This window comes from Diabrotica virgifera, chromosome 4 (assembly GCF_917563875.1).
Source record: "Diabrotica virgifera virgifera chromosome 4, PGI_DIABVI_V3a".
Lineage (NCBI taxonomy): Eukaryota > Metazoa > Arthropoda > Insecta > Coleoptera > Chrysomelidae > Diabrotica > Diabrotica virgifera.
In genome coordinates this window covers 95,399,568-95,424,530 of record NC_065446.1, presented here as the reverse complement: position 1 = coordinate 95,424,530, position 24,963 = coordinate 95,399,568, and the positions used below count along the sequence as shown (strand labels likewise).

General features: G+C 33.7%; 1 protein-coding gene across 3 annotated transcripts in view; it reads right to left on the bottom strand.

Annotated features, from left to right (window-relative positions):
• LOC114329806 (receptor-type tyrosine-protein phosphatase N2) overlaps positions 1–24,572 on the bottom strand; it is a 277,330-nt gene extending 252,758 nt beyond the window's left edge. For 2 of the 3 annotated variants that reach the window (XM_028279034.2, XM_028279036.2), the window contains exon 1: positions 11,842–11,921. In XM_028279034.2, coding sequence (XP_028134835.1) covers positions 11,842–11,889 — 48 coding nt within the window. In that variant the 5' untranslated portion in view covers positions 11,890–11,921. Of the gene's footprint in view, positions 1–11,841; positions 11,922–24,303 lie in introns of those variants that run through there. The other variant, XM_028279035.2, reaches the window with a different exon arrangement.
• Between the last annotated feature and the right edge of the window lie 391 nt (positions 24,573–24,963).

Sequence of the window (24,963 nt, the reverse complement as noted above, 5' to 3'; positions counted from 1 at the left end):
GCTTTAATACTTTGAGATTGTATTCCTCCATGTACACCGCTCATAACAGCTGTATTTATTCCTGTGAACGGCACTTCACATTATCTAAACCATCAATTTTAAGTTTTTTGAGAATTTCGTTACTTAGATCAACTGCTTTTTTCCTTTTAATTGTTCAACTCCAAGAATCCAAGAAATATCTCTTTGACCTAGATTTTTCTCGGATTCGTCTCTTCACAAAATAATATCGAATGGTACTCGTATTTTGATTGTAAAGTGAGGAAAGTTACAAATTAACGATTAATAATTCTTTTGTGATCGGGTCTCTCGGGTGTCACCCCCGAAAGGGTGACACCCGGGGCGGACCGCCCCCTCCGCCTCGGCTGGCAAGGTTATGGCATCAGTATTTTTGGATGCGCATGGTATAATATTCATCGACTATCTTGAAAAGAGAAAAGCCACTAACAGCGACTATTACATTGCGTTATTGGAGTGTTTGAAGGACAGCATCACGAAAAATCGGCACCATTTAAAAAAAAAGAAAGTGCTATTTCATCGAGACAACGCACGTGTCACAAATCAATGAAAACCATGTCAAAATTTCATGAATTGGGCTTCGAATTGCTTCCACATCCACCGTATTTACCAGATATGGCTCCCAGCGACTACTACCTGTTCGCTGACTTCAAGAGAATGCTCGCTGGAAAGAAATTTAGCACCAATAAAGAGGTAATCGCCGAAACTGAAGCTTATTTTGAGGTTATACAAATGGTATTGAAAAGTTGTATGACCACTATAATTGTTGTACCGCGCTCGAAGGATTGAATAATAAAATAATCAAACTTTAACAAAAAAATTTCTTTCTATGTTAGCCTACGAACATTTCAGTCCAACGCAACGATTAAGAAACTGTCTAACTTTTGGCACGAAAAAGAATACGAATAAAACAATTTGTATTAGTTTTTGCTCTGCTTCCTCACCACAAAAAAAATAAAATAAATCTCCAAGCACCAGTGATACATCCATCATTTTAGCACCCCTGTTATATTATATAAATCATATCAGCTTCTCTAAAAGTGCTCTTTGATTGATAATAAACCACATTCAAACATTCGTAGTACATGTGTCCTTATTGATTGAACATATCGCTGCCATTGGTTATTTTGTATTCGCCTATTCATGAAAAATATATCCGCTAAAAGCAATTTAATAAAGCAAAAATTTCCAGTATCCATCACAGGTGGGAGTCAAACTTTTATTCCGTGTAACTTTACTGTAAAGCTTGGATCGATATTGTGTTATTAATGCTTTTATTAGTAGTACAAATTGGATTATACAATTATTGTTGAACTTCGTTAAACAGTTTTATAAATATTATTCACGGTGTTAATACTGCGTGAAAAATTAATATAGCGTTGATTCTAAAATAAAATATACGGGATACGGGTATCAGAAAGAATTATTAGGTGTAAATTTACTAATACGTATCTGTTTGAAATTAAATGAAAAGCAGTAGGTAATAAACAAAAAAAAAATTATCGATTTCACAGGAAATTTTATTACAGGTGTCTGATGATCCAACAGCTGTAATGGAATCAAAAGGCTGAATTAAGGATATCCAACAGTCTATATACACAACAAATAGAAACAAGTAAAGACGTGAGACAGGGCTGCATCCTTTCCCCTCTGCTGTATAATATTTATGTAGAAAATATTTGTCCCAGGAACGCAGAAAAATATATTTATCTGAGATGAAAATAATAAAATACTAGTGAAAATAATATGAAAGACTAATAAGTTTCGAAGCCGGTAGAGGTGCTTGCTGCACTCTCTGATTGAACTGGAACAATGATGCGGCTGTAGTATCGTGTTGCGACGAAATTGGAAATGGTTATTCATTTTTTATTTACAAGTTTACTCTGATTGGAGTACGAAGGGAACCGTTCTCGTTGGAACTTTACCACGCTGAGCAGATGGGACGTGAATTATAAATTGTGAAATTCCCTCATCTTCCTTAGTATCAGCATCCGTTATGGCTTGCAAAATTGTAGACGCCTCGGAGGTGTTACCAGAGAAAGTTCCCATTGTTTTCAATCTGGTAGGATGTAAAGTAACATTTTTTGGTGTTGTTTTATGTGCTATTAGATTGAAAACTTAGACTTTTGCTGGCAGTTGCCGCTAGGGCATCCCTGCCATTTCGTTCGTTGCAATCCGTGACTGCACGCCGGGGTTTGTGCTAGTTGGGTCAGAGAGAGCAGCATATGTGCCTCCTGATGAGACACTAATAAGTTTCGAAACCGGTAGAGGTGCTTGCTGCACTCTCTGATTGAACTGGAATAATGATGCTACTGTAGTATCGTGTTGCACCGAAATTGGAAACGGTTATTCATTTTTAATAAAATACTATTCACGAAAAGGATGTCAAAAAGAGACCTGTGGTTGTCAAACCTGGGTAATGACAAAAAAAGATGAAGCACAACTCAGAGCAATCGAGTGAAAGATACCGATACTAAAGCGGCAGATGGAGAATCAGGAGAAATGACAAAATTAATGAATTGAATGAAAATATTTTTAGTTTGGAAGCCTATAGGAAGACGAAAACAAGGAAGACCTAGAACGAAAGGATTGGATGGTATGTAAAACTACCTATATACTATGAATGTAAGACAATGGAGGAGAAGAGCACAAGAGAGGTCTGAATGGAAGGATACAGCCAGAAAGGCAAAGACCCATCCAGGATTATGATGCCAAAGAAGAAAAAGAAGAAAAAGAATAAGTTTTGGATCAGATAACAGCGAAACTACTTTGCTGATCTGCGGGAGGAGTAGGAGAGAAAGACCAAAAAACCTGGTGGGTGACGCTTAGACAGGACATATATATCATATCGGTAACGGGGATTGATATTATGTGACCAAAGATACAAGGATTGATGATCATATATAGAGGTATTAAAGAAAAAAAATGTATGGCGTTATAAAATATAATTTTCAATTATACAGGGTGTTTGGTAAAGAATGGGCCATAGCTTAACCTCAGGTTCCTGAGGTTAAAATAGGCCGATTTAAGCTAACTTACCTTAGTACAAAGTTTATAATAACCGAGATATAGGGTGTCAAAATTAAACTTTTTTTTATTTATTATTGAATATTTCCTGACAGGTATGACATAACAACATGAAATTTGGTATGTGGGGGTTTTTTGGGTCGAGAAAACTAAATTCCTTACCAAAAATTATGTATTGCTCAGGGGGCGCCACATACGCCTTTCAGCACTCATTTATTACGTTCAATTTTTTTATCCCTCACTCTGTATCATTTTGACATTAAAATTTTTATTCTCCTATTAGTTTTACTTAAAAAAGGTATACTTCTTTTATCTCCCTAAACTCAACCGTTTTCAAGATAAACGCATTTTAAATCTGCGATACACCATCATTTTTAGCATAATATCATTGTAGTTACACCCGAAAAATAACTTAAAACCATAATAATTGTGCCAGTTCTCAAATTTATGTCATTGCATCGCAAATTCCATTTGAAGAAATTTGCGATACATTTTTGGATAATTTTATGGTTTTAAGTTATTTTCGGGTGTAACTACAATGATGTTATGCTAAAAATGATGGTGTATCGCAGATTTATAATGCGTATATCTCGAAAACGGTTGAGTTTAGGGAGATGAAAGAAGTATACCTTTTTTAAGTAAAACTAATAGTAGAATAAAAATTTTAATGTCAAAATTATAGAGTGAGGGATAAAAAAAATTGAACGTAATAAATGAGTGCTGAAAGGCGTATGTGGCGCCCTCTGGGCAATACATAATTTTTGGTAGGGAATTTAGATTTTTCGACCCAAAAAACTCCCACATACCAAATTTCATGTTGTTATCTGATGCCTGTCAGGAAATATTCAATAATAAAAAAAAAAAAAGTTTATCTTTGACACCCTGTATCTCGGTTATTATAAACTTTGTACTAAGGTAAGTTAGCTTAAATCGGCCTATTTTAACCTCGGGACCTGAGGATAAGCTATGGCCCATTCTTTACCAAACACCCTGTATACATATAGCATACAAAGAACCTGACAAAATAACATTAATAAAATTTTGACGTTTGTGTTGGATAGGACATAAAACAAAATAAGGGAGAAAGTCAAAAGGGAGAAGGTCAAAAGCGAGACCGAAATTTAGATATATGGAACAAATGGAACAAGGTCCGAAAAGTCTAAGGATTATATAATATAAGTACAACAGCGCTGCGCTACAGGCATTGCAGGTTCCTGGCTCCAAAAACTTGGCTATTTCCCTCCTTTTCGGTCCCTTGCTTTTTCTGTCCAATCTGTCATGCGTATTTCTGACAAGTCTTACTTTACAGCTTCCAACAATCTCTTCTTTGAATGTCCTCATCTTTTTTTCCCATTTCTTCGTCCTTCGCTCCTTTTCGGTCCCTTGCTTTTTCTGTCCAATCTGTCACGCGTATTTCTGACAAGCCTTACTTTACGGCTTCCAACCATCTCTCCTTTGGATGTCCTCTTCTTTTTTCCCCATTTCTTCGTCCTTCGATATTATTTTACCATTTCTGTCTCTTGCTTTTTCTGTCCAATCTGTCACGCGTATTTCTGGCAAGCCTTACTTAACGGCTTCCAACCATCTCTCCTTTGGCTGTCCTCTTCTTTTTCCCCATTTCTTCGTCCTTCGATATTATTTTACCATTTCTGTTCTCTGGTTTTCGTATAATGTGACCAAACCATCTAGCTCTTTGGGCTCGTATTTTTGCCATAATTAACGGTTTTCTATACATCCTTATTATTTCTTTATTTGTTCGTCTTCTCCAAGTATTCTCCGCCATCTATATTCCAAGATTTTCCTGAACTTCTTTCTTTCCCAGATCTCTACTTTCTTGTCTTCTTGCTGGTTCATACTTAACTTCTCGCTGGTATACATCACTGTGCGTCTGATTACTGTCTCGTAGACTATTGAATACTATATTAAGTATTGAATTTAATAACCCTATCGCTCTGCTCTCCTTCATTAATCTCTTTTCCTTCTTTTCCCGTGTTAGTTATGGTTAGTCCTAAGTATTCAAATTTTGACGCCTTTTCAAAAGAAAACTGTAGACAGCCTCTGCTCCTTTCATTTTGATTTACTATTTTATTGGGAAATAAGCCACAATTTTAGTTAAAAATGAAATTTATTGACGTTTCAACTTCCACTTCGGAAGCCGTTATCGAAATACAAAATTTTAATAAAATAAACGTCAATAAAATAAATTTCATTTTAACTTAAATCGTAGCTTATTTCCCAATAAAATAATAAATTGCATAAGATGCCACAAAAAAACAGCTTCAGAACCATATCATTTTGATATATTGCCAGATATTGCCACATAAGATGCCACAAAAAAACAGCTTCTGAACAAGTTCATTTTGATATATTTACTATTATTTGTTATGGCTCCTCTCGTTTTCATATATTTCGTTTTTGTTTGGTTTATTGTTAGTCTGTAAATTTTCATTTCTTCTAACTATCTGGAAAACTTTTTCTAGGTGTTTTTTGTTCTCGCTAGTATCATTACCTCATCGCGTACGCTACACACTACTACTTGCTATTAAAAATAGTCCTGTTTGTGCTAATATCTGACCTTATTACGATTTGCTCTAGTACTAGGTTGTATAAATTTGTTGATAGTGGATCTACTTGTTTTAAACCGCTGCTGTTCACTGTGAACTGCCGTACAAGTTTTCTTCCATTTAACTCATTCTTTAACTTCCATTAAACTCTAAGTATTACCTTAAAAACAATGCAAGGAACAGATCAGAATGCAGAAAATCGCAGAATAAGCTAATAGTACAGGGTAATAAGGTTTTTTCCATGACACTTGAACAGCCAGGGTACAGAAGCGTTTTTTCGACAGGTAATACCTATAAGCTATAAGAGCAAATTGTAACTATTTCCTGCGTAGGATCTGGCGGCCATTTTTATTTATAAACAATTAAGTGTCAAAAAATGGCATTTTTCATTTTTTTTTTTTTCAAATCAATGGAAAACAGGGAAACTTATGGTTTTTTAGTACAAATATCTTCGAGATTATGGAAAAAGCTTTAAAATGACGTATTACAAAGTTTGATATACCTACTCATTTATTGTTAATATCATTGCGAAAAAGGTCGGAATTGCAAAAAAAATTATTTTCGCAATAACTGTTGTAAAAATTAGTGTACAGCTTTGAAATTTTTGTCAAATAAGGGTTCTTGGTTCATAATATGTGATAAAAATTTCAAAGCGATTCATTCAATTGTTTAAATTTTATTCAAATTGTTTATCCCAGAGAGCATTTTTTTTGCAATAACATAAGTCAGAAGAAAAGGACGTTAGAACCATTCCACAGGTGTCAAATGAAAGAGCATGAGCTATATTTTCAACTTGGTTTAAAAAAAGTGAATAAAAAATGTATTTATTAGTAATAAATAATTATGCAAAAGTATCGTAAATCTTTCCTTATAAACTTTTTATTTTGTTATATAAGAAATTATACATATTTATTACAATTTTTTATCACTTATGATATAGATAACATTACTTGGTAGTTGTGCACTTAAAACAGTGTAAAAAAGTTAATTTTTTTGGAAAAAGTTATTTAAAAAGTTTATAAAAAAAAATTGACGATACATTTGCATAATTATTTATTACTAATAAATGCATTTTTTATTCACTTTTTTAAACCATGTTGAAAATGTAGCTCATACTCTTTCATTTGACACCTGTGGAATGGTTCTAAGGTCATTTTTTTCTGACTTATGTTATTGCAAAAAAAATGCTCTCTGGGATAAACAATTTGAATAAAATTTAAATAATTGAATAAATCGCTTTGAAATTTTTATCACATATTAAGCACCAAAGAACACTCATTTGACAAGAATTTCAAAGCTGTACACTAATTTTTACAACAGTTATTGAGAACATATTTTTTTTGCAATCCCGAACTTTTTTCGCAATTATATTAACAATAAATGAGCATATCAAAGTAATACGCCATTTTAAAGCTTTTTCCATAATCTCGAAGATATTTGTACTAAAAAAATCATAATTTTCACTGTTTTCCGTTGATTTGAAAAAAAAGGGGAAAATGCCATTTTTTGACAGTTAATTGTTTATAAATAAAAATGGCCGCCAGATCCTACGCAGGAAATAGTTATAATTTGTTCCTATATGTATTACCTGTCGAAAAACCGCTTCAGTGCCCTGGCTGCTGTGTCACGAACAGGGTATATTTTTGTCTTATTACCCTGGCCTATAAGAGCTTCAGCCACCTGAAAGGTATTGTCGAGCTGATGATGAATAATGACAGGCATTATTGTATTTAATAAAAAAATATTTGTCTTCTTTCTTTCTCTTCAATTTGGAGCTTTCAGTTTAAGCATTATAACGTTGTAGATAAAAGCTTTCTGGGGTAAACAATTTCACTTTTGCAATAACTATTAAGTGAACCTTCTTGAATCTTTCATAGCTAAATATTTGTTATATTTTCCCTATTCTCACCCGAAACTTACTTTTGTGGATTTTTAGAAAAGTTATTAATGATTTTCAAAAAATCGACTTTTGAAACTATTTTTGCAACAATTTAGCAACAAATTAACAAAAATCAAACGAAGTTCTCAATCTAGTAGTACATAAACCGACAATAAATATCATTCTACATACCACCAGATTGACAACAGATGGAAATCTCACTGGTTACAACCTCCGAGGCTTTCAAAAATTATAAGCCATGCGGACGCCGAGACGAACATTAAGATGAGGGATTTTATGAGAGATGAGAGATTTCCATTTGTTGTCAATCTGGTGATATGTAGAACGATATTTATTGTTGGTTTATGTACTACTAGATTGACAACTTACCCATATAGCACACAACGTCCGATGGACATCCATATAACGTACATTTAAAGTCCAAACGTCCATGGACCAAAACTGGACGTACTATGTACGTACATTACGGGACGTCCATTGGACGTTTGATTTCAACGTACATTGGACATCCATTTGTGGTCCATGGATATTTTACACAAAACGCGACTATTATTATAAGTCCCAATACAAACTAAATGAGAATCTTCTTGACAACGTTGTCGCTCTTCGCGCTATAGGTCGTGAAAGGTAGTTTAGGCAGGTACTTTTAGGGGATTATCGCTGTTAATTGTTGTGGAATACTGAAGGAGGATTTATTTATGATAATTCACAGAATGGCAAACCCGCTTGTAATATACAACAACCGTACTGACTCTAAAAATAGTTTGGAACAGAAACAGAACAGAGAATAAACCTCTTTTAATGTGCATGCTTCATAGGGCGCCATTATCTGAATCGCGTCTTTATTAAAATACATCTTGTGATATATTTGTGTTTTCTGTTTATCGTGGAAGTGCAGTCGTGCATTAATGAAGTTCCTAGTTCCTATAATAAAGTATATATTATAATAAAGTTATAGTAAAGAGAAATAAAAAAGGTCTTTTGTGTAATATTTTTAAGTATAAGTTTAGTATTATAAGGAACTATTTCCTATAAAGGCTTTTTGCTATGTATTCACAAAATTATGGATACTAGATTGCTTTCTGAAAAGTGCCCTAAAAATGTCCATAAGACGTACATTGAATGTACATAAGGTGTACACTGAAAGCTCCAATACAACGTACAATGTACGTTTGTAGCGGACGTTCTATGGACGTCCAATTTTGTGAACTCTGGACATTCGTTGGACGTCCATCAGATGTCCATTGTACCTTAGCGGGACGTCCATTGGATGTTCCAATGTACACAGATGTACGTCCATTGGATGTCCATAAAACGTACTTGTGCTATCTGGGTAGTTTGTTTCTTAGGAGATGTAGCTATGATATCCGAGACATTTCGTTCGTTGCAATCCGGGACCGCAGGCGTCGAGGTATCTGGTTCAATCGGAGAGAAGAGGATATGGGTCTACTGATGATGGGACTCTTCCTGCACTCTCCGATTGAACTAGAATATAATGCTGTTCGGGATGCATTTTCGGGTTGCAACGAAGTTGAAAATGTTTATACATTTTTAATGTATTTTTTTTTATAAAATTTATAAGTACAGTAACGTCTCTTTTTATGCGGATTTTTCAATGCGATTTTGAAGTTGTGCGGTTTGTATTTCAATCAAAATTTTCTATTACTAACAACTATTATAATTAATATTAACTATTGACATCCAGATATCAGTAAAGTGACCGTTTGCAATTTCATTTGGGGATTCCACTTGTTACATGATGTCGCTATGACATCATTCTGAGTTTCACATTGAAAGGTATAATAACTTATAGCTAATTGTTTTGAAATTAAATTTTTTCTTAAGCCTGGGTTTCCTCGAAAGCGGCACCGACAAACTGTGACAGTAACACTGCGATGAATTACGTCAGATTACGGTGAAAAATTGAAGGTTCTTCACTGCGCCAATGGAATGTGTAAACTCAGCAAGCGGTGGCTTCCAACGCATCCTTGGGAACCACCGCTATTATTTTGCATGGTACAGTTTTTTATGACGTCATTCATCGCAGTGTTACGTTCTCAGTTTGTCGGTGCCGCTTTCGAGGAAACCGAGGCTTTAGCGGTGCTTCGTTCATTTTTATAAGTGACGAGTTTAAATTTTGCTGATTTCAAGTTGCAGTATAACGCCGCGTCCTTACTGGTAAAAATTTACAACGAACCAGCTATTCATCGCAAATATTTTCATTCTCGAGGTAAAAATTGTGCTCATTTTAGACGCACACATCACACGCTCCATCGGTTGTCGGTTTTTGAGCGAAGATAAAAGGATTTGCGTCGCATACGGTTTGCAGTGTGAAAGAACGATAAATAAATACGCGACGCAAATTTTTGCGACATACCATTAGTTCAATACGCACGTAAAAATTTACCACTGGGGACGCGGCTTTATATGCAGCACATTTTGATAAAAAGAGGTTTTTGCCAACTCAATATCGTAAGTCTAATTTTTTTATTTCTTTTTTTTTTAGATTTTATTTGAAATTTTGGTGGACAAACGTTTTGGTTTTATATGATTTTAGAAAATTACGGAACGTATCCTTTTTCAATGCAAGTAAAGTATTTTTAATGAGATTTTTTTATATGCGCTTTTCTGTAGAACGTATCCACCTCATAAAACGAGACCTTACTGTAATAAATTATTTTTCTTTCTTTATTTGTTACACCTACCTACAAAAATAGTTTTTAATTGTTTCAAAAATGTTGTATGTTGTGGTTGTGTTTTTTTTTATAAAATTTATTACTAAAAAATTATATTTCTTTCTGTATTTGCTACATTGATACATTTATTCCTAGGCTGATATCAGTAATCGTAAATTGTCAGTTTTAGACAATTCAGTCATGGCTTACTTAAAATTTGGAAAGATTGATGCCTGGTTGCACCAACAGATCTTAAGCTCCAGCTTAGCTAAGCTCTACTTATAGATAGGGCCTCCTTGAATATCACTTATGTTGCACCATAATTTTATATTCTTACCTTATTATCAATTATATAGATTATTATATTATGGTATTCTTATTGTAATATATTATAATTATATTATAATGATTCTTATGATATTCTCGACTTAAGCTTAAGATCTGTTGGTGCAACCGGGCATTAGACCCGTAATTAATAATTTGCTCTAAAAAATGGAAATATCTCAAAAACTGATAAATTTAGACAATGGGAATTTTATACAAAAATTAAAGTACGGTAATGATACTTTTCGATAGTGATATAAAATACAGGGTGTTCCATTTAAAATTACTGAGAAAATAATGTACATGAGGTTTGACTCACCCTGTATTCAAAATAAAGAAAATTAGTAATATCATTCATGTATGAAAATTTTGACACTAAATAAAAAAAATATGGCATCAATAAATCATTGCCGTTGTGCTTATTTTTATTTATACAAAGAGTTGAACTTGTATAGCATACCAAACCTTTATATTTTTGTAATGGAGAAGTTAAGATTTCGAATATAAAATAAAATATACGGTGTTCCATTTAAAAAAACATAAGTTTGGTCTGCCACGATATTATCGAACACCCTGTAACATTTTACTTAATTTTAAAATGTAAAGCTCAAAGTTGGCTACAATTTTTGTTATTAACTTTTATTGCTATCTATTACTATAATGGATCTACGGAGCTTTACCCCACTAATTAATCACCCTGTATCTTTGTAGAGTTTTAGTATTTTACCCATCAATAAAATATTCTAAAAAAACCCAAAAAAAAATAAAAATTAAGATGCCAGTGATGAATCTGTATACTTTCATATGATTAATGGAAAAAGTTTAAGATTGCATTAAGCTTTAGCCCTATCTGACGTCAAATTTCTTATTTTAATTATCTGTAGGATTTAATGCCAAAGGTGATTCTATGTATTTCTATTCAGTATATAATATTAGTATTAAAAGCTTTATTATTAACATTTTAATATGATAATAGTAAATCCTTTTTTTTTTTCGAAGATTGAGTTATGTTATGTTATGTTATGTTATGTTATTTCGAAAGACATCCGCTATGTGACGTCAGAGTCTCTTAATGTCTTGATTTTTAATATGCTTGAACAGTAGCACCCCTAGATAAGTAATTATGTTCGCTGAGCGGCAAAAATAAACAATAACATAACTATGTAATCCGATTGTTTTAATTAGTTTTCGCAAAAAGGTCAAAAGTTTGTCGAGAGACCGGGGTAGGTGTAAAATATAGAAACGGGCATCCAAGACCAAGGTTACTGCTCACCTAACAGGTGTCAGCGAGTTAACAATCTCCATTTATAAGCAAAAAACATTGAAATCGACTTACCAGGTGTTTAAAAGTCAGCCACTCACAACATATTGGTAACAACGACATACAAGTCACTGAGATTTAAACAGCAATGTTTGGTCGACGCCGACGTCTATAAAACAGCCATAAGACCGGCTATGATGTATATATACAGTATGTCCCTGTAAGTTGTATCCATATGGAAAACTTTTTTATTATTAATTTTACGAAAAAAAGTTATTCTTTATAAAAAGCTCTGCATGGTCCAAAAACTAAGATTTAACCATCAAATATCAAATTTTTTGAATATTATACGAGGTATGTCAAAAAGTTTGAATTTCACTCAAGAGTAAAGTAGCTTTATTTTTCGTAATATTGGAAATTTCTATTATGAAAAGTTGTTTGGAGTTAAAAACTATATTCTAATATGCAATTACATCCTTCTAATTGAAAAAAATTTTTTTCAAAAATTATGGATTACTCATTATTTTTTCAGTTATTTCAATTCTGATAACTCTTTTATTATTAATTTTACGAAAAAAAGTGATTCTTAATAAAAAGTTCTGGATGGTCTAAAACTTAAAATACAACCATCTTATATCAAATTTTATTAATTTTATACGAGGTATGTCAAAAAAGATAAATTTAGATCAAAAGTAAAATACCTTTATAGTTCAGAATATTTCAATTAGAAGGATGTAATTACATACTGAAACATAGTTTTAATTCTAAATAACTTTTCATAATAACAATTTTCGATATTGTGAAAAATAAACGTATTTTACTCTAGAGCGAAATTCATATTTTTTGACATACCTCGTATAAAATTGATAAAATTTGACATAAGATGGTTGTATTTTAGATTTTAGACCATGCATAACTTTTTATTAAGAATCACTTTTTTTCGTAAAATTAATAATAAAAGAGTTATCTGAATTAAAATAACTGTAACTAATGTTAGTTATCCATAATTAAAAAAAAAAAAAAAAATTTCAATTAGCAGGATGTAATTGCATACTAGAATACAGTTTTTAATTCCAAACAACTTTTCATAATAGCAATTTTCAATATTGTGAAAAATAAAGCTACTTTACTCTTGAGTGAAATTCAAACTTTTTGACACATCTCGTATAATATTCAAAAAATTTGATATTTGATAATTAAATCTTAGGTTTTGGACCATGCAGAGCTTTTTATAAAGAATAACTTTTTTTCGTAAAATTAATAATAAAAAAGTTTTCCATATGGATACAACTTACAGGGACATACTGTATATATATATATATATATATACGGGGTGTCATATCGGCTGACGCCGCATCCCCACACCTAACCGCCATCTATTTCTATCCTGGGCATCTTCCTCTTCCAAATCTCGGTGTTCCATGGCCTTCCTTATCGTGTCATTCCAGGATAGTCTTGGTCTTCCCCTTTTCTTCCCACCTGGGGGTTTCCATTTCAGGAGTTTCTTTGGCCATCGTTGGTCGTCCATTCTAAATAAGTGACCGAACCATTTTAGGCTTCTTCTCTCGAGCCTGTCTACCGCTGTATTGTGTGCCTGCATCCTTCTTCTTATTTCTTCGTTACGTATTCTGTCCAATCGGGAGATTCCAGCACTTCTACGTATGTAGTCCATTTCCACAGCATTGATCCTTCTTCTGGACTCTGCTGTTAATGTCCAGACTTCGCTTCCATACATGAGTACGGAATATGAGTACGGCTATGATGTACGGAACTGAATGTTGGGCAGTGAAAAAGAAAGAGGAACAACGAATGCATGTGGCGGAAATTAGAATGTTTAGATGGATGAGTGGAGTGACAAAGAAGGATAAAATTAGAAATGAGTATATTAGGGGAAGTCTAGGTGTGGCACCAATTGATGCCAAAATGAGAGAGCATAGATTAAGATGGTTTGGTCATGTTCAACGTTGAGACGTTAATCACCCAATACGAAGAATAGCTGAAGTGCAGATTCCTGGAAGGAGTAGGAGAGGAAGACCAAAGAAGACCTGGGGGGAGACGATAAGGCAGGACATGTTATTAAAGGGGATTAACATTGATATGACCCAAGATAGAATTGTGTGAAGAAATGCAATTAGGGAAGCCGACCCCGCATAGGGATAAGGCAAAGAGAATGATGATGATTATGTTTGGTCGACGCCGACGCTCGTGTGGATTGGGGACGCCAAAATGAGTCGGCAGCAGATTGAAAGTTTATAAAATCAAAAGTTTGACCAAAAAACTATTAAATAATAAAGAAAGGAACAGCAATTTAAGCGGATGATATTCTTAAAGAAGTGTGGAGATTATAAAGAGAGACAGGAACAAATTGGTTAACAGTTTTCTTTAATACAATTAAGGAAATTGGAATAACATACGTAAATTAAAAAGAAGAAATAAGGAATAATATACCTAAATTAAAAACAGAAAAGCCCCAGGACCCGATGGGATACCAAATGAACTCCTAAAATACGGAGGAGAGACCTTAATCGAAAACATAGAGATCCTCTTTCAAAAAATAATATTTATGTAGCCAGCGTGTACCAGACCAGTGGAAGACGAGTATAACAATGCCTATTAGGCCGAGCCGAAAATTTTTTTTTAATTTTTATACACGGCTAGTTGCCAAAAGTTGGGACTAGTATTTATATAATCCTATACCAAGTTTGGGCCGGTTTAAAAAATATTTAACCGGGCCCCCTGACCCTTAAAAAAATTTTTTTTGGTCGAATTTTTTTTTAATTCTTGTACAAGGCTAGTTGCTAAAAGTTGTAAATAGTATTTATATAATTCTATACCAAATTTGGGACGATTTACAAAGTAATTAACCGGGCCCCCCGGCCTTTTAAGAATTTTTATATTGTTAAAAAAATGTTTGGGGCTATTAAAAAAGCTTCTGTTGTCATATTCTATTATTAAGCAAAAGAAAGATAATACAGTAGACAGGAAAAATACTTAAGCTTTTAAATGCCGTTTTAGAAGATCTAAACTAAATCTTCATAGATAATACAGTGCTGGTCATCGACAAAAATAAAATTCGGATAGAAGTTAAGGGAAACAGACGGCAACTCCAGCATGGAAATAAAAATTTAAACAAGCCAATAATGAAGAACTACACTTTGATGAAGGGAAAGATCAAACCATGGTATTCGGAAAGCCGAGACGAATTATGAAAACGAAAGACCATATAGCTTTAATTGAAGGACCCGGTAGTTTATATTTTGGGTACTTGGATCTTAGCCAGTCTCGTGTCATAGATATTGTCGAAGGAATATTAGACTACTTACAAAGCCATAATATAGATCTAAGCAAATTAGGTGTTATGGGATGTGATGGTTCAAATACATATAAATATGGGCTGGAAGGTGGAATCATACGAATTGTAGAAAGGCGAGTAAATAAACCATTACAGTGGAGTGTATGCCCGTTGCACGCTAATGAACTTCCTTTGCGATATTTGCTGCAAAAACTAGATGACCACACAAAAGGTCTCTATTCATATTCTGAGCCGATTGGATCCCTTCTTTCCAATTACGAAAAATGCCTGTTTTTAAATTTAACACCATAAAAGCTGTCCTGCCTCTTGTAAATGAAAATGATCCAAGTTCAGATCAATAATATTTGTCCAAACTATCCTAAGCAATAATTGGAGATGGAATACGCTCTCAAAGTTTGGCAGAGAAAAGTCCAGGGAAGATGGCACAAACACGTTGGTTCACGACAGCTAACCGCATTCTTAGAGTTTATGTAGCTACAATTGATCCTTGAGAAAGCTTAAAGATTTTAGCTGAGTTTGTAATACAAGTATATTCACTAGGGTGGATCGAAAAATCGAAGTTTCGAAAACTGTTTTGGAATAGTGCGCAAAAGTTGCCAATTGGTATTACAAACCTAATCTTTATTTGCGATTTTTCAAAAAGATTTCAGCTTCTGCCCTCTACCGGGGGTTGAAAAAATAAAAAAAAATAAAAAATACGAACTTATGATTTTAAATGAAAAGTTAAGTAATACGTACAAATTATTATTATAAAAATGATATCCAACTGAAATATTTTTGAAATATGTCATATTTATTCTTCCACCCACTCTCTACCCTCACCCTTAATTTTGATTTTTTATTGTTTGGATTCTTTTTTGGACTCAAATTTTGGCATATCTTCGCGCGAATCAATTTTTGCCTTGATTAAACTGTCTCTTTTTTTGTGACCCAATAACCGATGAACATACTTCAGTTACGAGAATCACGATTCTCTCTACAGATTGGGTGTGACAGGGAAATGCAGCGATATCAATGATTTTCTTAGGAGATCCGGAAATAATATTTTTCAAATCCTCTACTTTCAAACCTTGAGGCAATGGATGAAAAATTATTTTATTGTTTTGCCAATCAATAAGATCAACATAGTCATCTGCGTCAAAATTAATTTGTGGAATAATAAAAGGTCGGATGTTAGATGAGTCATTATTGGCCTTAGTTTTTGCATTGAGAATGCGACGAAGTGCAAGCTCTCTTATATGCGGACGAGTGTCATGCAGCAAACATAGCAGAAGTTTTTCCGGATGTACAAAATAGGCATTTCTTTGAATTTCAGGGTCTATAACACTTTTCAAATTTTGCTCTAGACATCGACTACGCTTTATTGTTTGTAAAACATTCTTTGCACCATTCACACATGATGAATTGCATTTGATCTGAAACCATAAAGGAGCATAAACCGTGACAATAAATTTGGTCAGTTCCTTTAATTCCGGAATGTGACGTGTCATCGCCGCCGTTTCGATGCCGCCGTTTCGATGCCGCCGGTTCATCGCCAGTCCATTTCATCACCGTCATATCTCGCATTTCCTAGAATTCCTAATTAATACTAAAAATAAATAATAATTGTAACTGTCGAAAATTCGGAAATATATCAGATAGCGATTAATTGACTGGCGATAAATCGGCCGGCATCGGCATCGAACTGGCGGCATCGAAACGGCGGCGATGAAACGTCCTAGACCCGTTTAATTCTGATTTTGGATTTTCAGTACTAACATAAAGACGTAGAATGCGATTCGCCAAGTCAGCCATCGAGAATGACTCAACTTTCCAGGGCTTCCCCTGGAAGCCGTGGAATCTTCCAGGAAGCTTTTTTTCCAGGAACTCCCCTGTAAAAATTTCAACACAAATTTGAAACAAATATTTCTGATCGACACGTAAGTCAATTAAATCGGCACTATTTGATTTCCTATAGTTCCTGCAAGAGCTCTTGGACCTTGAGTTTGACCGTCAAGCTTTTGGAAAAGATGCCTTAAAGACAATTCATTAGAGTGAAGCTGTCAGTCAAATCTTTGTAAAGGGCGGCCTAACTTTAACTCTACTTGATAAATTACACCATTTTTTCTTCCCGTATTTACGACAGTTCCGTCACATCCTACTACCACTAGTTCTTCTACATTATACCTATAACTCTCTAAATAGTTCACAATACTTCGACAAATGCTTAGAGTCGATTCAGAAAGGGACTAAAAATATGGAGCCTGACTCTTGAACTACTGAAATATGCTCTTCGATTGCGTTTCTTCTGTGGTGCTTGCCTTCAATATTTTCGATAACCAAGGTTTTATCTTTCCTTCCGTCAAAATATATGGTCTTTAAAGTTTCGGGGAAGTTTTGCATAAAACCTTTTCTTGATTGGTCTCTTTCTCTTCTCAGTTTGTTTCTGTCTATCACATTTTTCGTGTTAGCGTTGGTAACAATTCCAAGGTCTTGTAGCGCTGCCGTTGTCACAGCTGCTGCAGATCTGTCCGATAGCCCATAGTGGTCACAAACTTTGGCCCAAGTAGGAAGTTTAAAATAATTTTGTGAACATTGAAACTGTAAGACTATTAATAAACATTACTGAAAGTCCAAAGGCGCAGCACCCCCGCACCCCTAAGATTGGACTGGACTAAACAAACCAGGACCGCCAGGACAATGCTTCTGTTAATAATGCCAAATTATTTTTTCGTTTTTCAAAAGCCTGTAGAGGGCAGAATATGTAATTTTATCCAAAAGTCGTAATAATACTTTCTTATTGTCGTTACTAAAGGTAAATTTTGGTGGGTATTCCAATTCAATTTGTCATTTTTTTTTTAAATTTTGTGATTATTATTCCAATATTTTTTTTATTTTCAAAGGCCGGTAGAGGGCAGAAGATGTCATTTTATCAAAAAGTTGTAATAACACTTTTTTATTGTCATTACCAAAGGTAACTTTTGGTGGGTATTCCAAATCAATGTGTCAATTTTTTAAAAATTTTGCGATAATCGATCCACCCTAATATTCACGTATGAGGTTTGAGATAAAAACACAGCCAAAATTGGAATATGGTGCCAGGCATCTATGGAAATCAATGCAGCCCTCGAGAGATTTTCCGAATAATGTCTCATCAATTTATCAATTAAGTTATTTAAGACAATGCTTAGTTTGCGCACCCGGAAATCATTCAAATTTGTATGTTAACAGATTAACGTCAACATATTAGAGATGATGCTCTCAGAAGGATTTTAAAATGTAGGAAGGCCAATATAAAAATTGTGCTTTCATAGTATCCCAAATCCCTAAATCAATTTCGATGCAGAAGATTACATAGATCTCATAGACTGGATGAATAGCACTGTAACATATCCTCCTCTAATACAGCATTTAGCAGACGAAGAATAATTGTGGGACATGGTGAAACAAGTTCCAAAATTTGACAATTTTCCTTGCCATACTCAATCGGTGGAGAGGTGTGTGAAGATAATTACTGATGCATCAATAAAAGTGTGTGGTGAAGAATCTAGAGATGGTTATATTCGAGCTAAACTTGATACCAGAAAGAATTAGCCAATATTTGAAAGTAAATGTCGACACTATGCTTCAAGGGATGAGTAAGTAAAAATGTTGAGCAAATGAGGGTGGGCGAGTGGAACTCACCTTGCAGCAACCTCATCGTGGTGAGTTCTGGGTTAAATGAATATACGAAATAATGTTAAATATGTGCATAATAGTTCAATATAAAAACCTTTTGTGCCGAATAGTGATTCAAGCAAAAAGCTGCAGAGTTCACAGCGCAAAAATAGTAAATAAATATGCATTGGTTGGTTACCCCTCTCTTATATTTTTAGTCCTGGGGGCCGATTAAATCTTTTTAGATCATGATGAATTTTTTTTAACAATTAGTAGCATTGATTTTAATATCTTAGACAATAGCCCGCCCCAAAAATAAAGCAAAAAAAGAGTAATTTTTTTAGCCCCCCGGGGGCCCGGTCAAAAATAATTTAATTCGGCCTATGTTTGGTACACATTATTAGGACTACCATACACAACTTTTTTTTATTAGCCCGTTTAAAATTTCCCAAAAAAATTTTGTTTGCCCTTTTTCGGCCCGGCCTAATGCCTATACACAAGAGAGGAAACAGCAAAGACCCTAGCAACTACCGTAACCGTACCATCACCTTGCTGAGCACAACTATTAAACTTTCAACAAAATACTGGCCTATAAAATAAATGAATACACAATTAGTGAGGAACAACAAGGTTTTCGGAAAAATAGGTCCACAATAGACGCCATATTCATAGCCAGACAAATTGCTGAGAAAGCACTGGAATATAATAAACCTGCATTTGTGTGCTTTATAGATCTGACTAATGCCTTCGATTGTGTAAGATTGGAAAATGTGCTAAGATTGCTAAAGGAGAAAAATCAGCCCAACAAGATGACAAAGATAATTAAAGACATTAATACGAAGAACAAAACCATAATAAAAGTCGAGAATGAACTAACATCGGAAGTAGAAATCAGACAAGGGGATAGCTTGAGCCAATTGCTTTTTAATTTAGTAATGGACAAATAAAAATCCTCTGTTATGCTGACGACGCAATCTTACTCTCCGATAACGAGGATAACCTACAGCGAATGACACAAACTTTTAATACAGTGGTGAAGAACTACAACATGAAAATATCAACAGCTAGGACAAAATCCCTGGTAGTGTCAAGGGAACCCATAAGATGCAAATTAGTGATTAGGTAACAATGAACTAATTGAACAAGTCTCGAGATTCGAATATCTGGAAGTCGAAATATATGTAGTTATGGAGATGTTAAAGAGAGCGTCCGAAAGCAAGCAAATAAAGCCAATTACGTGTCAGGATGTATGAGGAATGTCATCTGAAGAAACAAAGATATGAGGCTGGAAGAGAAAGTAGGCATATACAAATCATGTGTAAGACCGATCTTGACGTACGCGATAGAAACAAGATGTGACACAGCAGAAACCAAGTAGTCCAGGGCGGATCTGTTTTGAGATGGACGTTAAGAGGGGACTCAAATTTTTTTGCAGAAATTGCTTGAAAATAAATCAAATAATAATATTTGAGTTATCCTCCCTCTTAAAAAGGTCCGGAACATTGTTTAAAAAATCAAAATGTCAAAAAATTAGGGAAAAATTCGATTTTTTTTTCGTTTTTTAATTATAACTGTAAAAGTATTCATTTCCGAGAAAAGTTTTACAGACATAAAAGTTGCGTAATTAAATTTTCTACAATATAGAATTGGTAAAGAATTTTATAAATAGTCACCCTTGTTGCAAAATAGCAATAATTGCGAAAAAACAATACAAAAACAAGTATTTGCATTTTACGTTATTCAAGCATTTATACTAGACTTACGACCTTTATATTTCACCCAGAAAAACTTTATGATACAGTAAAACAATACTGTAAATTTTATTAAGATCGGTTTAATAGATTTTGCAAAATAAATTTTGCAATCCAGCGTTTGCAAAAAAAAATTCATTTTTTCAAAATGTTACAGGACTGAAAATAAAGCAGATAGCAAGTTGAAATTTTTTTGCTTATAGAAGTGTACTGTAGCTTTCATTTGCAATTATCAAAATTAAAATCGATTAATTACCACGGCGTCAGGAATATTTTTAAAAAACATTAATTTTTGGTGCTACGCGCAGGACAGCGGTGTTCGATTCACACAAGTTGATTTCCACCAAAATTTCTTCTAATCTTTATGTAATATATTATTTTCTTACTCTTTATTTTGTTGTATTTTAATATTTTAATTCCACAAAAATCAAACTAATTTTATTATTGTTTGTGAAATATTGTTTAAACAATTGCATATGTTTAAAAATAATAAACTTTTATTCTATAAGTTAAAATATATAAACAATAAAGTTTTTGCTAATAAAAGTGTTATTTTAAAGGATAGAGTATGTGTTTTTATTTTGCAATAAACAAATTTATTTATTTATACCGAAATGTAATAAAAATTAAAATGTATCAATCATTATCAAAGGTCATTGGAATGCCCAATAAGAGCAAACTATCCGCTGTCCTGCGCGTAGCACCAATAATGAATGTTTACTTAAAAAAATTCCTGACGCCGTGGTAGTTAATCAATTTTAATTTTGCAAAATTGCAAATGAAAGATACAGTACACTTCTATAAGCAAAAACAATTTCAACTTGTTTTCTGCTTTATTTTCAGTCTTGTAACATTTTGAAAAAATGAATTTTTTTTTGCGAAAGCTGGATTGCAAAATTTATTTTGCAAAATCTATTAAACCGATCTTAATGAAATTTACAGTGTTATTTTACTGTATCATACAGTTTTTCTGTGTGAAATATGAAGGTCCTAAGTGAAGCATAAATGGTCGAAAAAAGTAAAATGCGAATACTTGTTTTTGTATGTTATTTTCGCAATTATTGCTATTTTGCAACAAGGGTGACTATTTTTTAAATTTTTAGCCAATTCTATATTGTAGGAAATTTAATTACGCAACTTTTATGTCAGTACAACTTTTCTCGGAAATGAATACTTTACAAGTTATAATCAATAAACGAAGAAATAAATCGAATTTTTCCTTCATTTTTTGACATTTTGATTATTTAAACAATGTTCCGGACCTTTTTGAGAGGAAGGATAACTCAAATATTATTATTTGATTTATTTTCAAGCAATTTTTGCAAAAAAAATTTGAGTCACCTCTCAACGTCCAAATGTGCTAATATTTTTACAGATGAGCCCTGGTCTAAAGCGGATACTGATAACATCAGAAATGAGAACGTTGAGGTCAATAACGGGGAAAACACTGAGAGACAAAATACCGAACGACAGAATAAGAGATCTCTGTAACATACAAGATATAGTACGGTGGGGAAGACAGAGAAGACGAGAGTGTAATCAGCATGTGCCGAGAATGGACAGGGAGAGAATAGCCCGTATAACCAGGGATTCGAAGCCAACAGGTAAGAGACCAATAGGAAAGCCGTTTAAAAGTTGGCGAGATAGCTGGCAGTTAACATCACAGCTACGAATACGAGCTCAAAATCGGTTAAACTCAAAGGAAACAGGAAACACTCAAAAAGAACAGGCTAAGAGGCCTAATATAAGAAGAAGGAGAAGAAGAAGAAGAAGAAAAAGAAGAAGAAGAAGAAGAAGAAGAAGAGAAAGAAGAAGGAAATTGGACAAATGCCAGACGAATGGAGAAACACTATATTAGTACCTGTTTACAAAACCAAGGAAGATATATAACAATGTACAAGCTACAGAAACCAGTTTTATGTAACCGAAGCCCGTCGATGAATATTCGCAAGAAGGTCCTGAAATGTTATGTGGTGGTCTATATTATTGTATTGTTGTGAGATAAAAACCGCAATGCTAAATAAATTAGAAGCATTCGAATTGTGGTGCTATCGACGAATCCTAAAGATATCGTGGGTTTCGCACACTTTCAATGAAGATGTTCTTAAAATGATGAATTCAGAACGTCTGCTCATAAACATCATAAAGAGGAGAAAAACAGAATACTTTCATGGTTGTATAATATTAGACAATGGTGTGGTTTCACAGTAGAATAATTATTTCGCGCAGCAGCCGATATAGAACGGTTTCAGGAACTTGTAAACATGATGACGGCTAACGTCTGAATACGGACACGACACCTAAAAAGAAACAGTACAAACTACAGGGCCATTAAACTACTTAGTTACACCATGAAAATATGGGAGAGAGTAATTGATACGTGAAGATCCGATAATCAGTTTGGCTTGATGCAAGGCAGATAAACAACAGATGCAATTTTCATTACAAGGTAGTTGGTTGAAAAATACAGGAATAAAGAAACAAACGCTCATATATGATATTCATCATAAGAAAGTATATGATAGAATTCCTCCGGAGATTCGGTGGTGGAGACTCAATAAGAAAGAAGTCCAAGATTTCACCAAGGCTCGGTGCTTAGTCCTTGTTTTGGATCAGATAAAAGCGAAACTACAGGGTAACATTCCCTGGTGCTGGATTTATGCTGATAATGTAGTGTTGGCTTATCTACGAATTGCTGGGAGGAGCAGAAGACGAAGACCAAAGAAGACCTGGTGGGAGACGCCTAGGCAAGAAAAGACCCAAGATAGAAACTTATGGAAAAATATATGGCGTACAAGATATAATTTTTAATTATACACAACGTACAAAGGTACAACTGAAACATTTATAAAGATTGGACGTTTGCGCTGAAAAAATCGACTTCTGAAGTTGTTTTTGCAATAACTAAGCAACAAATTAACAAAAATTGCTTTACAAACTCTCATTTTAAAGGATTTTCTATGCTTTTTCAGTAAAATCGTCTTACTTTTCTATATAATTTATCTTTCTTCCGGTACCTTTAGTATTTAAAATCAAATAGCGATCTTAGATTATTTATATATTGATTATCAGTAAAAAATGACGTTTAATCTTTTGCATATTTTGTTTATTACATTTTTTATCACCAAATTTATCAAAATCAGTTGTTAGATACCTGTATTACATAGAGTGTCGTGAAAAAGGCTTTTTATTTGCCAATTTTTCTGGTCTAATACATATTTCTAGACTTTTAGTATATCATCACGAAATATTCTAAAAAATCCCAAAAAAATTAAGAAGACGGTGATGAATCTGCAATGCTTTCAAATGATTAATGGAAAAAGTTCAAGATTACATAAAGCTTTAGCTCTCTCTGACGTCGTGTTTCTGATTCTAACGATCTGTAAAATTTAATGCCAAAGGTGAATCTGTTATTCTCAAAAATATCTGATATTTTCCTGATATTAAGTAGATAATATTAGTATTAAAGCGTTTATTGTTAACCATTTAATATGATAATACACATCTATATCCTTTTTTTTAAGATTAAGATGTTATCTCGAAAGACATACCCGCCATGTGACGTCAGAGTCTCTAATGTCTTGATTTTCAATATGCTTGAACAGTAGCACCCCTAAATCAGGAATTATCTTAGCCGAGCGGAAAAAATAAACAATAACATAATAATTCTTTAATCCGATTGTTTTGATTGGTTTTCACAAAAAGGTCAAAAGGTTGTAGAGAGACCGGGGTAGGTGTTAAATATAGAAACGGGCATCCAAGGTTACGGCTCACCTAACAGGTGTCAGCGAGTTAAAAGTCTCAATTTAGAAGCAAAAAGCATTACAATCGACTTACCAGGTGTTTAAAAGTCAGCCACTCACAACATATTGGTAAAAACAACACAAATCACTGAGATTTCTGTAAAAAAATACGATCCGGATTGTGTCTAATGAGACACAGCCCTCTGAGATTTAAAGAGTAATGTTTGGTCGACGCTCGTGTGGATTGGGGACGCCAAAATGAGTCGGCGTCAGGATGGGAGCGAAGGCGTACGGTGTAGGCAGGAAAAATCGATTTAACAAGGGACATTCAGGAATGTGTTCTTTCGTCTACTTGACGGCTCTACTTAAATCGCTGGTTTTTTTTTCGTACGTTCAGATGGGATATTTTATGTATTTCCTAATGCGACCACGTTAAAAACCACAATAGGATGTTAAAGGTACAGGAATTTTTACCGGAACCTCTCGTTTAATAAGCTGCAGGACCGGACTACGAAACTCTATAAAACTTTACTCCAAACAATTTTAAAATTCGAACAGGAATGTAAGGCTTGGTCAATATCAATTATATTAACAAAGAAGATAAGATAACTTTCCTGGTTTCTTATATATCTTTGGTCTATTTTTAAAATTAATGGATTTATTATTGATTATACAGTATGCTGCAAAATAAACAGTAGTAGTGAAATGAATATTGAAATGTTTATGATTATATAAATCTTTTCGTAGATTTTAA